The 16,147-nt window shown below is 46.0% G+C and overlaps 1 protein-coding gene across 1 annotated transcript in view; it reads right to left on the bottom strand.

Annotated features, from left to right (window-relative positions):
• Positions 1 to 14,117: 14,117 nt before the first annotated feature.
• The window catches only part of SCUBE2 (signal peptide, CUB domain and EGF like domain containing 2), a 73,599-nt gene continuing 71,569 nt past the window's right edge, over positions 14,118 to 16,147 (bottom strand). Inside the window, exon 23 of the mRNA XM_028116774.2 lies at positions 14,118 to 15,675. Within this exon, the coding sequence (XP_027972575.1) occupies positions 15,523 to 15,675 (153 nt within the window). The 3' untranslated portion in view covers positions 14,118 to 15,522. The remainder of the gene's footprint in view (positions 15,676 to 16,147) is intronic.

Below are 16,147 nucleotides of genomic sequence, written 5' to 3'. Positions count from 1 at the left end.
CCAGCGACCCTGTTTGTTTCCTGTAGTTAAGTCTGTTATGGTTTGCCTCCCTCTCTGTTTTCGTCTTATTTTTCCTTCCCTTCCTCTGTGTTCATCTGTTTTTATTTCTTAAGTTCCACATGAGTAAAATCATAAGGTATTTGTCTTTCTCTGACTAATTTTGCTTAGCATAATACTCTCTTGTTCCATCAACATGGTTGCAAATGGCAAGATTTCATTCTTTAAAACGGATGAGTAATATTTCATGGTATATATACACCGTATCTTCTTTATCCATTAATCTGTGGATGGACATCTGGGCTTTTTCCATATTTTGACTATTGTGGACATTGCTGTTATAAATATTGGGGTGCATGTACCCTTTTGAATCACTATTTTTGTATTCTTAGGATAAATACCTAGTAGTGCAATTGCTGGGTCCATGGTAGTTCTATTTTTAACTTTTTGAGGAACCTCCATACTGTTTTCCAGAGTGACTGTACCAGTTTGCATTTAAGCCATTCTAATGGGTCCTTCTGGCTTCCTGGCTTCTGGCCTCTATGTTGTGACTTAATATAAACCACATTTCGACCACCACTGCCGTCTCCCACCTTGTCTCACAGGAGGAGACAGGAAGCAGAAAGATCCACTCTCTGAAAAGAACCAACAAAACTAGCAATAACGACATTTACTGAGCCTTTACTATGTGTCACATACTGGCATAAACACTTAAAATGCCATATTTCATTGAATCCTGGCAATAACTTATGAGATAGTATTATCCAATATCCCCATTTTACCTGCGAATACCTGAGACCTCCTAACTGGTCTCCTGAAGGTTCCTTGGTTCCCTTCCAATCCATTGTTCTTTGTGGCCAGAGTAAACTTTTCAAACTACAAGTGTGATCATCTCATCTCTCAGTTTAGAGCACCACAAAAAACTTCGTATTGCCCTTAAGACCCACATTCTTGCATGGTCTCTCACCGCTTGGCTCTCCAATCTGTACATCAGCCTCATGAGACTTCTTCCAGTTCCTTGGGGGAGCCATTCTTGCCAAATGGCCTACCTTGAATATCCTGTTCTCTTTGAATGGAATGTCCCTTCTAACCTGTTCAGCAAACAGACCTCAGCACCATTATCATTTACTTAGGAAAGCCTTCTCTGACCTCCCAGAGTGGGTGAATTTTCCCTCAACATACGTTCTGCAACTCTCCTGGACTTTCCACTTTTTTTTGGTGGTAATTGTGGGGGTGTTATCGGTTGTTTGATTAATATTTATCTCCTTCACTAATTGTAAGCTCTAAGAAGGCAACTGAGTCTTATTTTTGGCTTACCATTGAATCCTTAGCACAGCACATATAAGGTGGTCAATAAATACTAGCGTAAGCATGGCAAGAAGTTAAGGCCTTGCCCAAGGAAGGCAAGTGGTACAGCTGGAATTTTAAATCCAGACTATCTGCCCCTAGAACCTGTGCTGGACTTCCCAGACCTGGAAGGACTGGGTTTCACCTCATGAACCTGCTCCTTGCCCTCCATTCCTGTCTTCAGCGCTTGCCCTATATTCACAGCTCACAGACTGCTTGTGGGAAAATAAATCCAGAAGGCCAGAAAGCTGCTCGCCTGGCTTCAAGAAAGCCCCCATCCCCCAGTCCCGTTCATGGAGGGCGTGATCTCTTGGAGAGAGGGTCAAGAAGGAGGTGGGATTGCAGTTCACCTTCCAGTCCCTTGGCACGCTTCCAGCAGTGAACAACAGTGGCTGCCCTGGCCCCTTTTGTCCTGTTGCCTGGCTTCCTGCCTGGTCACTCCTCCAGGCATGAGTCGCCCAGGGAACAGTGAAAGCCTTGCCTTGTCTCTCTAGGACAGGTACCTCTGAGCTCGGCAACACATCAAGGCGGGCCCAACAGCTAGAGCCCCTGGGGCTTACGCTGGAACAGCTACTTTCCTCTGGGAGGAAGCCAGGCAGGCAGTTTCCAGCTCCCCACTCCGAAGGCAATTCAGCTCAGTCTTGCAGCCTTTTTCCTGAGGATGACCCAATGGAAGAAAGGGGCTCTTTTTATAGCAAGTTCCCCTTTCCCTCTGGGGGGGAAAAGCTGAATGTCTCTGATGGAACTGAATTTGTCCATATCAAGTGTTGCTGAAAAGTAAACAGGGCTTTGACTGGAGCTGGGGATCTTTTTGTGAATGCAGAGCTCTTTGCTATCGTGGGATTTGTGTTCTGCAATTGGATCTCTGGCCAAATCACAATTGGTCCCCTAATCTCCTAGAGACTTTTGTCAGCCAGACTGATATCACTGCTCTTAAGCATGAGTCCATGTGGTGGGGCTAGCCAGCATCTACACTATGAGTTCCTGCAAACTCCAGCCTGGCTGCTCCATTTGGGGAGCATCACCTCTGCTCAGTTTATCCAGTTTGCCCAAATAGCATGAGAAAGTCACTTCCTGCCCCTAAGCCTCAGCTTTCATATCTATAAAATGGATGCCATGAGGTTGCATATAAAATTGGGCTTTGTGAACTCTGGAGGGCTTTACCATCAGAAAAGATCATTAATTCTCCACATAGCCAACCTTCCCTGCCCTGTTGACCTATCTTGGAAGAAGTATAATATAGTTGTTAAAAGCACAGGTTTTGGAGTTTGACACACTAGGCCTGAGTCCCTGCTCTGCCACTTACCAACTATGGGACTAGTAAGTTTACTTCACCACTGTGTTTTCGTTCCTCATCTAGAAAATGATGCCAGTAACATATCTACCTCTTAGGGCTGCTGTGAGGATTAAATAATACACATAACACATGGTGGCACATAGTAAGGGCTCAGCCGAAGGTAGCTACCATCATCAGCCCTTGAGACAGACTTGGGAGAACCTGTAGTTTGCTGAGTCTCAGAGTGGGCCCTGGCCTATGCCGGCTCCAAGCCTTTCTACAAAACTCCAGGAAATGCGAGTCAGACCTGAGCATCTTATGCCATCTCTGGAGCCAAGGCCTCCCAAGACAGGGGTTGGCCAGCTCTCTTCCTGTCCCTGGTGCCTCTGGATTCTGAATTTACCATGTCATGTGGTTTCTGTACTAAAGTTCTCTACATCCTGCCTTGTCTGTTGTAGAGGATCAGTCCTTGAAAATTGTTCTAGACAAGCTGATGCTGTTTCAATCAGGATTTTATTTGTGTTGTTCGTATAAGTGACAGGAGCCCTGTTGAAAATTTCTTAAACAGAAGTGTCCAACTTTTTGGTCCCCTTATCTAAAAGTGCAGGGACTTCAGGCATGGCTGAATCCAAGGGTTCAAATGACCTTATCACTGTAGGCACTGAGGTGATGCCACTGTAGGCAGGCTCTTCCACTCTCTTGGCAGTCAGCAGCTCCCAGCTTACAATCTCTTCTCCCAGCACCTCTCCTTTGGGTCTTCAGCTAACAGGGAGACCTTAGAGAATGGGATACAGGATGAGTGCTGGGGCCAGGAGGCCAGGAGAATAGATGAGAAGAGCAGAAGGGAAGAGAGCTTGCCAAGGAGTTCTTATTCCCCTCTTCTCCTTTCCACCCACACATATTTTGCTCTGACTTTGCCCTTGGGCACCCTTGGAAGTAATGGCCCTGCCCAGATCCCCCTTTGCTCACCACCCCCATCCTTACAGCTGCAGAGTCTGCTTTCTTCTCTGGTGCCCTCCCCACCACCTCATCTCCCTCTGTCAGGAAGGTTGTTTAAACAGCTGTCCACTGCAGGTACCATATGTGTGCCGGGATCTCCGGCTACACAGAGCCCATGACTTGGCACCCAGCCCTGAAGACTGTGTCTATTTTGGCAGGTTAAAGCAAAGACGAGGTATTTCTGTCTTCTTCCTTCGGAGTGATACCCAGCATCACCGAAGCCTCATAAAACAGGGCTGATGGCGGCCCTGCTGGTGTTTTCCAAAGTTGGCTGGGTCTTTTGGATTCATTCCTGTTAGCAATGATTTTGTTTCATTTCTTGGGATAAGGACAGGCTGTGACCTCAAATCAGACAGCAAAGAGGAGAAAAAGAGGGAAAAAATCACAGTATCTGAAGCAAGAGTACCTGGGGGAAAGAGGGGAGTCTAGGCTTGGCTTTGAATCTGGCTCTGCCCCTTGTTCACTGTGGGATCTTGGCCAAATTACTGCAGTTCTTGGAGCCTCAGTTTACCCATCTGTCAGGGCTCTGTGTGCTTTAAATAAAATAAAATGTAAAGCACAGGGCCGGGCACAAAGTGAGCCCTCAATAAATGTGAGTCCTCTCCCCCTCTCATCCTCCTCTCCAAGACAGTAGAGAACTTGGAGAAAGACCAGCCCTCCAGAGGCCAGTGGAGAACTCTTCAGTCTGGAAACAGACGTCTGAAGATGGCAAGCCTCTCAGAAAGCCCTAGGCCCGACCTTCCTGCTCCCAGCCAAAGGCGAGAAAGCCTGCAGGGCAGCTCACACTGGTTATCTCAGTCTGCCTCAGGCACATGCAGGGCTCCACTGCCTTCCCCCAAGGTAACTAAGCATGTTGCTTGGGGGTGACCATGGGAGGTCAGTGGCCCATGCTGGGCAAGCCTTAGGCCAAATGGGGCAAATAGCAGCCGAGAGGCTAAGCGCCCTGTGGAACATGTGTAGGCACTTGGGTGTGCAGACATCTACACACCACACACACTCACACAACATTCTCTCTGACCTATTTTCACACAGCTCTGCACTGTGCAGAGAGAAAAGTCATTTGTGATTATTTGCAAACTTTTTATTTGGAAACAATTTCAAACTTTCAAAAAGTTGCAAAGACAAAAACAATCCAGATCCTTTAACCAGATTATTAACATTTTATTCCATCTGCTGTATCATTTGCTTTTCCCCAACACAAACACGTACACACACATTTTTTCTGAACCATCTGAGGATGAGTTACCTATATTATGACACTTTACCACTAACGCTTCATTGTGTATTTTCTAAAAATAGGGAGTTTTCTCTTACATAACCAGTGTATAAACTTCATAAATTTACATTGATACAAAACTTTTATCTAACTGCTGTTCACATTTCAGTTTTGTCAGTTGACCCAGTAATGTCCTTTGTGACGTATTCCTCCAATATAGGACTCAGGGTAGGGTCAGGTATTGTATTTGGTTGTTGTGTTTCTTTAGCCTCCTTTCATCTGGAACATTTCCCCAGCTTTGTCTTTTATGACATCGACATTTTTTTTCTAGTTCTTGGTTTATTTATTTATTTATTTTTTAAAGATTTTATTTATTTGACAGAGAGAGAGAGAGCGAGAGAGGGAACACAAGCAGGGGGAGTGGGAGAGGGAGAAGCGGGCTTCCCGCCGAGCAGGGAGCCCAATGTGGGGCTCGATCCCAGGACCCTGGGATTGACCTGAACCGCAGGCAGGCGCTTAACGACTGAGCCACCCAGGTTTATTTATTTTTTAAATTTAAATTCAATTAATTAACATATAGTGTATTATTAGTGTCAGAGGCAGAGGTCAGTGATTCATCAGTCTTATATAACACCCAGTGCTCATTACATTACGTGCCTTCCTTAATGCCCATCACCTATTTACCCCATCCCCCTGACCCCCCTTCCCTCCAGCAATCCTCTGTTTCCTATGATTAAGAGTCTCTTATGGTTTGTCTCCCTCTCTGGTTTCATCTTGTTTTATTTTTCCCTCCCTTTCCCTGTGATCCTCTGTTTTGTTTCTTAAATTCCACATATGAATGAGATGATAATTGTCTTTCTCTGACTTATTTCGCTAGCATAATACCCACTATTTCCATCCACATCATTGCAAATGGCAAGATTTCATTTTTTCTGATAGCTAAGTAGTATTCCATTGTGTGTGTGTGTGTGTATATATATATATATATATATATATACACCACATCTTCTTTATCCATTCATCTGTCAATGGACATCTGGGCTCTTTTCATAGTTTGGCTATTGTGGACATTGCTGCTATAAACATTGGGGTGCAGATGCCCTTTCAAATCACTACACTTGTATCTTTCGGGTAAATACCCAGTAGTGCAATTGCTAGGTCGTAGGGTAGCTCTACTTTCAACTTTTTGAGGAACCTCCGTACTGTTTTCCAGAGTGGCTGCACCAGCTTGCATTCCCACCAACAGTGTAGGAGAGTTCCCCTTTCTCCGCATCCCTGCCAACATCTGTCTTTTCCTGACTTGTTAATTTTAGCCATTCTGACAGGTGTGAGGTGGTATCTCATTGGGGTTTTGATTTGGATTTCCCTGATGCTGAGCGATGTTGAGCATTTTTTCATGTGTCTGTTGGCCATTTGTATGTCTTCTTTGGAGAAATGTCTGTTCATGTCTTCTGCCCATTTCTTGATTGGATTATTTGTTCTTTGGGTGTTGAGTTTGAGAAGTTCTTTACAGATTTTGGATACCAGCCCTTTATCTGATATGACATCGACATTTTGAAGAATATAGTCTTCCATATTTTAGAAAAAACTGTTTTATTGAGATATAACTCACATACCATACAATTCACCTACTTGAAAGTGCACAATTCAATGATTTTTTTTAAAGATTTTTTTTTTTTATTCATTTGAGACACAGAGATACAGAGAGAGAGAGAGCATGAGCGGGGGAGAGGCAGAGGGAGAGGGAGAAGCAGGCTCCCTGCTGAGCAGGGAGCCCGTTGCGGGACTCGATCCCAGGACCCTGGGATCATGACCTGAGCTGAAGGCAGACGCTTAACCATCTGAGCCACCCAGGCGCCCCTCAATGATTTTTAATATATTCACAGAACTGTGAAAAGACCACTATGTCAAATTTTAGAACATTTTCGTCCCCCCAAAAACACTGTGTTGGCTTTAGCGGTCATTGCCCATTTCCTCCCAAACTCTCCAACCCCAGGCAGCCTGTAATCCATAGGTTCTGTCTTTATGGATTGGCCTATTCTGTCCATCTCAGATAACCAGGATCATACATGACTGGCTTCTTTCACTTAGCATAATGTTTTAAGGGTTCATCTGTGTTGTAGAACTTCATTTCTATTCATGGCCAAATCATGTTCCATTATTTGGAATAATAATATTTTCAATATTATAATATTTTGTTTACCCATTCATCAGTCGATAGACTTTTGAGTCATTCTAACTTTTGGCTATCATGATTACTGCTGCTATGAGCTTTTGTGTAACAAGTTTTTGTGAGGATATATGTTTTCATTTCTCTCAGAGTGGAACTGCTGGGTCATATGGTAACTCTATGTTTAACCTTTTGAGGAATGAACAGACTTTTCCCAAGTGGCTGCACCATTTTATATCCCTACCAGCAGTGTGTGAGGGTTCCATTGTCTCCACATCCTGGCCAACACTGGTTATTATCTGACTCTAACTAGAGCTCTCTTAGTGGGTGTGAAATGGTGTCTCATTGTGGTTTTGATTTGAATTTCCCTGATGGCTGAGGATGGTGAGCATCTTTTCATATGCTTCTTGGCCATTTGTTTATCTTCTTCAGAAAAATATCTGTTCATATCCTTTGCTCATTTTTAAGTTATTTGTCTTTTTCTTATTGAGCTGTAAGAGTTCTTTAAATATTCTGCTACAAGTCCCTTATAAGAGATATGATTTGCAAAAACTTTTTCCCATTCTATGGGTTGCCTTTTCACTTTCCTGATGGTGTTCTTTGAAATACAAAAGTTTAAATTTCATTGATTTACCAGTTATTTTTCAACTTCCCTCCCTTTTAAAAAGTAAAATATTCCTCACTTTGTTTGTATCTGAAGTTTCCTTATATTGAGATTGAGGCTTTGCATTCTTGGCCTGAGTACTATATAGAAGATGTTATGTTTTTTCAGGGTATGTGGAGCCATATGATGTCCTTATGTCCTTTACTAGCGATGATAATTCTGATACTATGATCAAGGTATTGCCTGATTTCTCTTCTGTATAATTACTAGATTTTTCCTCCCCCGTCCATGATTTTTCAAAAGATGAAATTCTCTCTTTTCTGGGCTATCTGCACTCTATCAGCACATTCGAGTTCAGTGCTCTCAAGGCATGTGCCACATGGCGGTCAGACCCTGTGTCCTCATGTCTCATCAGGAACTTTGTCCCACTGACCATGAGGGCTCATGCAGATTCCTCACTATTTCCTTTTGGGCCCCAAGTTCACATCCTGGCTAAGTGAGTCTCTTTGTAGGCTTTATTTTCCCACAACCCTGAGTACTGCCTCTCTGGAGTCAGAAGTTGGACTTTGCCATGTTGGAAACATCAAAATTGAGATAAACATTTCCGGAGAATGTGTTATTCCGGGCTCAGCAGGATGTGCTGATGTCCTCACACGTCAGGGGCTGTATAAGGAAAGATGAAGGATTGACAGGCCTCTGTGTGTGTGTGTGCTTCTCCTGACCTAAAACAGTCTTATGAGATTGGAAAAGTGCATTTCACTTTCCCTGCTCAGGGAGATAAGCATTTTCAGAGATCTTGTGTGAGAACCCAAATCAGGCATTGTGGACTTTCTTTCCTGCTTCAAGCTCTAATTCTTCTGTTCCTAGAATACATCCCACCAAAAAGCCTGTGACTAAAGGACTTTCGGTGTCAATGAAATGGGAGAGACCAGCAGAGTGCGAACCCATTTAAAAATGTATCTTGGATTTAGGCTGACCCTTGGCGTGGCTGCAAGGCCCAGAACAACCTCAGCCAGGTGACCAACCACAGACATCCCCACCCGTCATGTCTCCTGAGGTGGGTGCAGCCCTTAGCCAGAGATTTGCCTGTGGACTCAACCTAAGTATTCTTTCTCCTGGCACCAGCAGGGCTGGAGCTCCAGGGCCCCGGCTCCCTCTGTCCACCCACTGAGCTAAGTGTCTCCTGGTTCTGGGAGGCATCCTGAGCTCCGACAGTCACATCCCACCCTCTTTCCTGTCAGTGTTTCTTGCCTTATCTTCTGAATATTAAAATAAACCCAGGAGATGTAAAAAAAAAAAATGTATCTTGGATTTAACTTCTCAAGTCTGAAGAAGTGGAAAAGAATAATGGTGATATAGTTTTAACATTTATTGAGCCCTTACTACATTCCAGGCAGTGTTCCAAGAGTTTTCCATGAGGAACTCATTTAATCCTCACAACAACCCTATCCAGTCAGTTTATGTACCATATGAGGAAACTGAAGCACAGAGAGGTAAAGTGACTTGTGCAAGGTCACATACTATGATGTGGCAGAGCTGGGATATAAATCCAGGTACCACAGAGGACATAAGGGGAATCTTGGAGAAGATCAGCATTATGAAACATGCTCATAGAGAAATCTTTCACTAAGAGAAACAGAGAGAATGCATTCTTAGAAAAGTACATTAGGAATTTTGGGAGGCGGATACTGAATGACTGATGCGGCTTGAGTCGCCTCAGCTCCTCATTGGGAGCCCTGAGTGAGGGTTTACCAAGCCTCTGATACTTGCACCCACATCCCCTCAAACTCCAGCTTCGGTATCTGTGTGGCTGCTAAAGCCTGCCTTCCTCAAGCCAAGTCACCTGGACCTAACATCAGGGTTCCGGGCACACGTTCTTGCTTCCATTACCGTCTTGCCGTATCATCCACAGGTGTGTATGATGGACAGGTGCCAGGCACACACACTGGCAGGTGTGTGCCAATGACCAGTTTGTGGTCACACAGCGAGCTGGCCACAAGGCTGCAGAGGGCTGAGCACAGTAGGCCTGGCCAGGGTTCACCACAAGCCCACATTCCAACTGCCACAGTGTCCTGCCGGCCATGGTCACATCAGTCACACACTGCTGGGCTCAGTCCTGCCTACGGCATCAGTTCCGTTTCCTGCTCAGCAGCTATTAATTGTTCTTCAACCACAAAGTTTGCATAATAAGGCAACGCCAGCACCAAAGCTCAGATTTTTTTTTAAAGATTTTATTTATTGGGGTGCCTGGGTGGCTCAGTCGGTTAAGCATCTGCCTTCAGCTCAGGTCATGATCCCGGGGTCCTGGGATTGAGTTCCGAGTTGGGCTCCTTGCTCAGCAAGGAGTCTGCTTCTCTCTCTGCCTGCCACTGCCCTGCTTGTGCTCGTGCTCTCTCTCTCTCTCACTCTGACAAATAAATAAAACCTTTAAAAAATTTTTTTAAAAAGACTTTATTTATTTATTTGACAGAGAGAGCACACAAACAGGGGGGAGCAGCAGAGGGAGAGGGAGAAGCAGACTCCCCACTGAGCAAGGAGCCCAACGTGGGGCTCGAGCCCAACGTGGGGCTCGAGCCCACGACCCCAGGATCATGACCTGAGCCAAAGGCAGACACTTAACTGACTGAGCCATCCAGGAGCCCCCAAAGCTCAGATCTGAGGTAGGTTTGTATTTCTTTTTGCACTGTGTAGGGAAAAGACAGAAAACTCCAAACTGTGCCTCAAAGTTATCCCTCAATTGTAGGATAAACTATAGGATCAGAGGATGGTCCAAGTCAGGGGGTGTGGTAGCTCTTGGAACTACATGTGCTGAAACATTTCACAAGATTACAGTTTGGGGACTCCCTGCCCCCCTCATTCTTGCAACTCCTTTTCCCTCCTGTCTCAGCAATATAGATCCAACCTAGCATGGTGCCTAGACCATTACAATGAATGAATGAATGTACAGGGTGTGTGGGCGGGGGGGGGGGGTGGAGGGGGGTGTTTGGACATGATTCAGAGCACCGTTAATAGTTTGAAAAGACCCAAATCAAGGACTTCCCGCCTAGTCATTAGTCATTAGGCCAGGCAGAGAGAAGGAAAAGATCTAAACAGATACATTCTGAGGGCTGTACTCAACAACATGCAATCAATCAGTTGTCAAACCACAGCCCTGGTCCACAAATCTCACTGGTAACATCTCGCCTTGAATTGTGGCCATTTAAGCTCCAAAGCGGGGGGGGGGGGGGATGACGGAGACACGCGTCTATTCCATTTTACAACCGCGAGGTGGCGCGTGTCCCAGGAATTGCAAAATGGCTTGTTCACAACTTGGGAGCTCTGGTCAGCCTGGCGGGAGACGAAATGTCAAGTGCTTGCTGGGAGGGCAGAGGAGCTTGCCAGGGCCGGTGCTGCCAGGGTAGGTTTGAGGAGCCAGTGCCCCGGGAGAGGCCTGGATTCATGACTGTAACGATGAGCTCACCCTACCTAAAATAGCAACTCTCTCTCACCACCTACTCATCCTCTATCATCTTGCCCTTTACTTTCTTTAAACAGTTATCACACTTGACTTTACAATTTCTGTTTGCTTTTTATTTTCTGTCTCCCTTCATAAGAATCTAAACTCTACAAGAGCAAAGACTTTATTTTGCTCACTGCAGCACCACCTGCTCCTACGGTACCTAGCGCTTAGTAAGCCCTCAAGAAATATGTTGGATAAACGACTAAGTGAGCGAACACATAACAGAGAACAAACAGTAACCAAGGTCTGTGGTTGCATTCCCCTAATGAGACACTCTGAAAACCAAACAGTGCTAAGTTATTGTCATTGTTTGCAGTAGGTGAATTTGTGTCCCTTTTACTCAGCTAACACAACCTGCCTGAGAATTAGAGTGGTTTCATTTTCCAAAGCTATTTTGATTCTACTGTGTTCTCTGGAAAGTGATCCTTGTTGAGTAGTTAGGTATTTATGGCTGTCTATCACAGGAGCAGCCTTGCTGGGCCTCAGACCCCTGAGGATGGTCTCCTGCAGGCCGATCAGGACTGCCTGAAGGGAGAAGGAAGCAGGAAATCACAAATACTCAGGAAACAAACTGGGTTCACAGTCCCCTGGAGTAGAAGGAACCCTCACCAAAACGTCTAATTTCCTATGGATGGGCCCCTCATGGCTAGGTCTAGGACCAGGATTCAAAGGATGGCTTGCCTAGCAAGAAGGCCATAGATAACAAAACTCCCTGAACTTGGTGAGGAACTCTTCATCTAATCCATTTGCCTCTCAGATACTGGCTAAGAATGATGAAGACTTGGGTAAGGCTCTCAGGACCCAACCTGCTGTGAGAAAGGAAGCAGAGATGCTGAAAGCCCTAGTAAGGGGCATCCCTTCTGGACTGAGGAGAGGATCAGGCTGGGCTTGGTGTGGGTGCCTGGGTTTCCCAGCGCACAGGCCTACCAGCTGCCGCAGCCTACAGCAGGCACCAGCCCTGGTGCTCTCCCCATAAAGATCTGCCCGAGGGCAAGTGAGTCCTTGCTTTGTGCTATGCAGCCACGATCTCTCCCAAATTACCACCTGACAATTTTAAAATCACCTGCAAACCTAAATCCAGTGAATGCCTACAGACAACACACTTAACAGCTCAGAGAATGATTCAGAGGAAGCAATTTTCCACAGTGAAGATAATCATCTGGTAGTGTGAAAAGGCAAACACTCTTTTATTAGCATTGGAAACTCAAGGGCAATGTTGCTAAATCCATAAATGCAGCACTTAAGTAAACGGCTCAAGAACGATATCCACAGCTGGAAAGAAGGACTTGTACAGATTCCAATTCCACTCAGAGTCCTCCCACAGAATGAGCTCCCTTGGAGGGCAGGGGAAACTCAGCTCCGACTTCTTCCTGTTTACTGAACAATCAACTCCTCCAGTCCCGGTCCTGGGCCCACACAGGGAATCCCAGAATGCAGAGCTCCCTGGTCTTCTTGATGTACATACTTTGCCCAGGTGACCTCAACCTCATGTCTCATGTCTTTATTCTGTGACATTAAAATTCATATTCCAGCGCTGACCTCTTCTGGGACTTCATAAAATCAACTGCCTATCTGAACTCTGAATTTGGATTCCTAAACAGGTACCTCATACTTGAAATGGCCCGTCTCCTCCAGCGACCAGTTGCTCAGGCAACTAGGAGGCCCCCTTGGTGGTTGCCTTTCCCTTCCCCTCCATCCAGTCTTCATGCAAGTTCTACACTCTGCCCCAAAACCGGTCCAGAAACTTTCTATTCTCTCATCTCCACTCCACACCCTTAACCCAGACCACCTCATCTCCCACCTGGATGGCTGCTTGGTTGGTTGCAATCATTGGCTAATGGCTCTCTGCCTCCATGGCTTTTTCTAAAATGTATTCATACAGGAACCAGAACTATCTTTTAACAACATAAATCAGATCATCCCACTCCTCTGCCTCAACCCCTCTGAAAGCTTGAAAACATATTTAGAATGAAACCTGAGCCTCTCATTCTGGATTCCAAAGCCTGATGTGCTCTGGCCCCTGTCCATTCCCCTGGCCTCATCTCGTCCCGCTGCCTTCTCACTGCATGGTGACCACACACAGGCTGGCTCCTGCCTGTCAGCCACTGCACTTGGCCTCCCTCTACCTGGAGAGCTCTTCCCCCTGCCTGTCCCCAGACTGGTTCCTTCTGGCCGTTTTCATGTTGCAATGTTACTTCCCCAGAGCGGCCCTCCACGATCCGCAATTCTCAAGTGGCAACGCAGTCCTCTGGCACATTAACCTACCACATAACACAAGGCTAGCTGATACTTTCCATGGTGATTCATTTGCTCATTGGCCATCTCCTCCCTCTAAAATGTTAAGTTCCACGAGAGCAAGGACCCTGTCTGCCTTGTCACTGTGCATCCCTAGGGCCTACAATAGTGCCTGGCACAGAGCAGACGTTCAATAAATCTTTATTGGTTTAGTAGGTAGCACCAGTAGCTACGGGCAGCCAGTCTCCCACAGCGTCTCAGGGTGGCTGGCGGGGACAGAGAAGGGGCTTAGGGAGGGCCGCAGCTGCTCATGCTTGTACCAGGAGCACAGCTCTGGCGTGTGGGCCTGCTCCTGGAGGGGGCCTCACAGAGACCAGGTTTCTGCAGCCTCCTTCCAGCCCCCAACATATTTCCATCCCTGGCCTTCCTGTGACACCCACAATGCAGAACCACACCGCCATGAACACCAAGTTACCAGTGTGCTTGGGCAGGATGGCACAGTTCCGCTCACGCCACCCCCACATTGGGCAGGTCACTGACTTGGATCGTATTACCTTGGAATTTTCATTTTATGGTTAGACTCAGAAATGTAGGCAAAGTTCTGAGATGGTGCTTATTTTGATGATTAGTTTTAAAATGAAGACGTTTCCGTTTTTGAAAAGAAATTTGGAAATGGGTATTTAGGACCCATCCAAATAAAGAAGAAAAGTTTGATTAAGTTTTGTTTTTTTTTTAAATCAGTGAGATGGATAGGTTAAAAAAAAACAACTGAGGTGAAAAGTGAGCTCAACAATAATGAAAATAGTCTTTGTTTTCTTTAGAAATATTTGTCAACCATTTTTTGAGTACTTTGGTGTAGAGAGTTGTGTGTCCAGGGTTAGTTTGTTACTGAAGTAACAGAACACAGTGTCGCCAGCCCGTTCAGGGAAATGGCAGCTTGTTTGATAGGGTTCTTTTTTATTCAGTGTAATAAGACTTTTGCCTGTGGATTTAAATCTGTAAAAATTAAATAATATTGAAAATTCCCGATTCTGTGGGAGTAAATGACTGTGAAGCCCTACCGTGCTGACCAAAAGGTAATTCTGCAGTACCTGGAAAGTGGGATTTGTGTAGCTGCTTCTGGTGGTGGTGTGATGATTAAGAGAACAAGCCCACCCGCGATGGTGCTGCTCACGTCCTCAGAGCTGAGTCAGCGTCTGACCTTGGACGTGGGCAAGGAAAGTAAACCTACCAGTCTGGCCTGTGCCAGGTCCCACCTGGCCCCCGGACACCTGTGGAGGCAAGCCCACTGGACTCAGGGTTTGTGAGTAAGTACTTTTCCTAACGGTAGATGATTCTCATCCAAGGAGATCACATCTGCCCTGAACTCTCCAGGCCCTAACAGCAGTGCCCAGCAGGGTGTCAGAAGAACAGCTGAAGGCAAGCTAAAACCAGCACTGTGCACAGGCCGCCGAGCAGAAGCTCGTCACAAGGAAGGCCGTCCCTAGAGCTACATGATTATGTCTGTGGACATGCTTAGTTTTTATCTTTTTATTTCTAATTCTTTCTGCTTTAAGTACTTTCTTAAGTGATCACTGCTTAGAACCCAAGCTCCTGGCATGGTCACGCAGCGGGACTTAGGTCACACAGGCTGGAGAAGGCCATGGGGAAATGGAGTCCTCCCAGGTCTCAGGTGGGTGCCTGGAGCCTAGAGGACTCTCCCTCCTTCCCTCCCTCCCTTCCCCCTTTCCTGCTCTGCCTGGTCACAGCCTGGGTGCAGAGGGCTCCCTTAGGGAGGGCTGGGCGAGGAAGCTGAAGTTTCAGCCAAGGCAGCCCCTTCTGTGGCCTCCTCTCCACCACGGCCCCCTTGAGGAGGAGCAAGAACCAGGAAGGACAGGTGAGTCTCGCCTAAGCTGACTAGAGTCCCGCTCAGTCAGCCCTTGATATATCCGAGACATCTGCCCACAGCAGTGAGACTTGGGGGGCTCACTGCCATTCTGTTCTCAGTCCACATCCACAATGCTGGGAAAGAAAAACCAGGTTCAACTTACCAAAATATCTGTATTATCTATAAAAATTGAACTCTAATGAGTCACTGCTATGGGAGGCAGCGACAGCCAACTGTGTTGGCTGCAGAGGCAAACGGCTGCGTCCCAGAGCCCACAGGCAGAACGTGGCACCGAGGGGCTCGTGGGCGGGCTCATTTGTAAGGCCTCAGGAACCTGGACACTTTGGAACGGAGCAATCGGATGAAGGATCTTGGAAACATCTCCCGGGATTCCTGGGCTGTGTACTTGAAATAGTTCTGGGGGTGGGCCAGGACGTCAAACAGAGCCTTGATCAGTTTCTTATCCTAAAAAGAACGTGAGTTTTGTTACTGGGCCAAAATACTTAAACATTCCAACATTTTGCCACTGGAACTATAATGGACCCAGGTTGGGGTCCTGGGTTGGACAATAGGTTGAGTAGCTGAGAAACACTTTGTGAAAATGGTTTCCTCTGATTTTTATCTTTTCTCCAATTTTTATTTTCCCTAATTATCTACAGAAAAATGTATTATTTTTATAAAGGAACAGTGAATATATAAAAAAAGTTTTCTTTTTCTAAACCAGATGAGATGCAATACTGGAACCTGGGGAGTATTTATAGGGTTAGGGATGTGGCAAGTATCTGGTGATTACTTACAAGTATCTAAAATTTGGTGAACTTTAGGCCTGAAGGATAAGCAAGGAGCCAAAGATCTTCAACTATTTGGAGAGTGAACATGGAAACACGATCTGCCCCTGGCTTGGATTTATGATAAGCAAGTTTCCCACTCTTCCTTC

The sequence above is a fragment of the Eumetopias jubatus genome, unplaced genomic scaffold (genome assembly GCF_037043125.1).
Source record: "Eumetopias jubatus isolate StellerSeaLion01/CBP00866 unplaced genomic scaffold, mEumJub1_p1.0 scaffold_13, whole genome shotgun sequence".
In the NCBI taxonomy this organism is placed as follows: Eukaryota; Metazoa; Chordata; class Mammalia; order Carnivora; family Otariidae; genus Eumetopias; species Eumetopias jubatus.
Note: the sequence above shows the minus strand (reverse complement) of the source record. Positions and strands in the feature narration are given on the sequence as shown.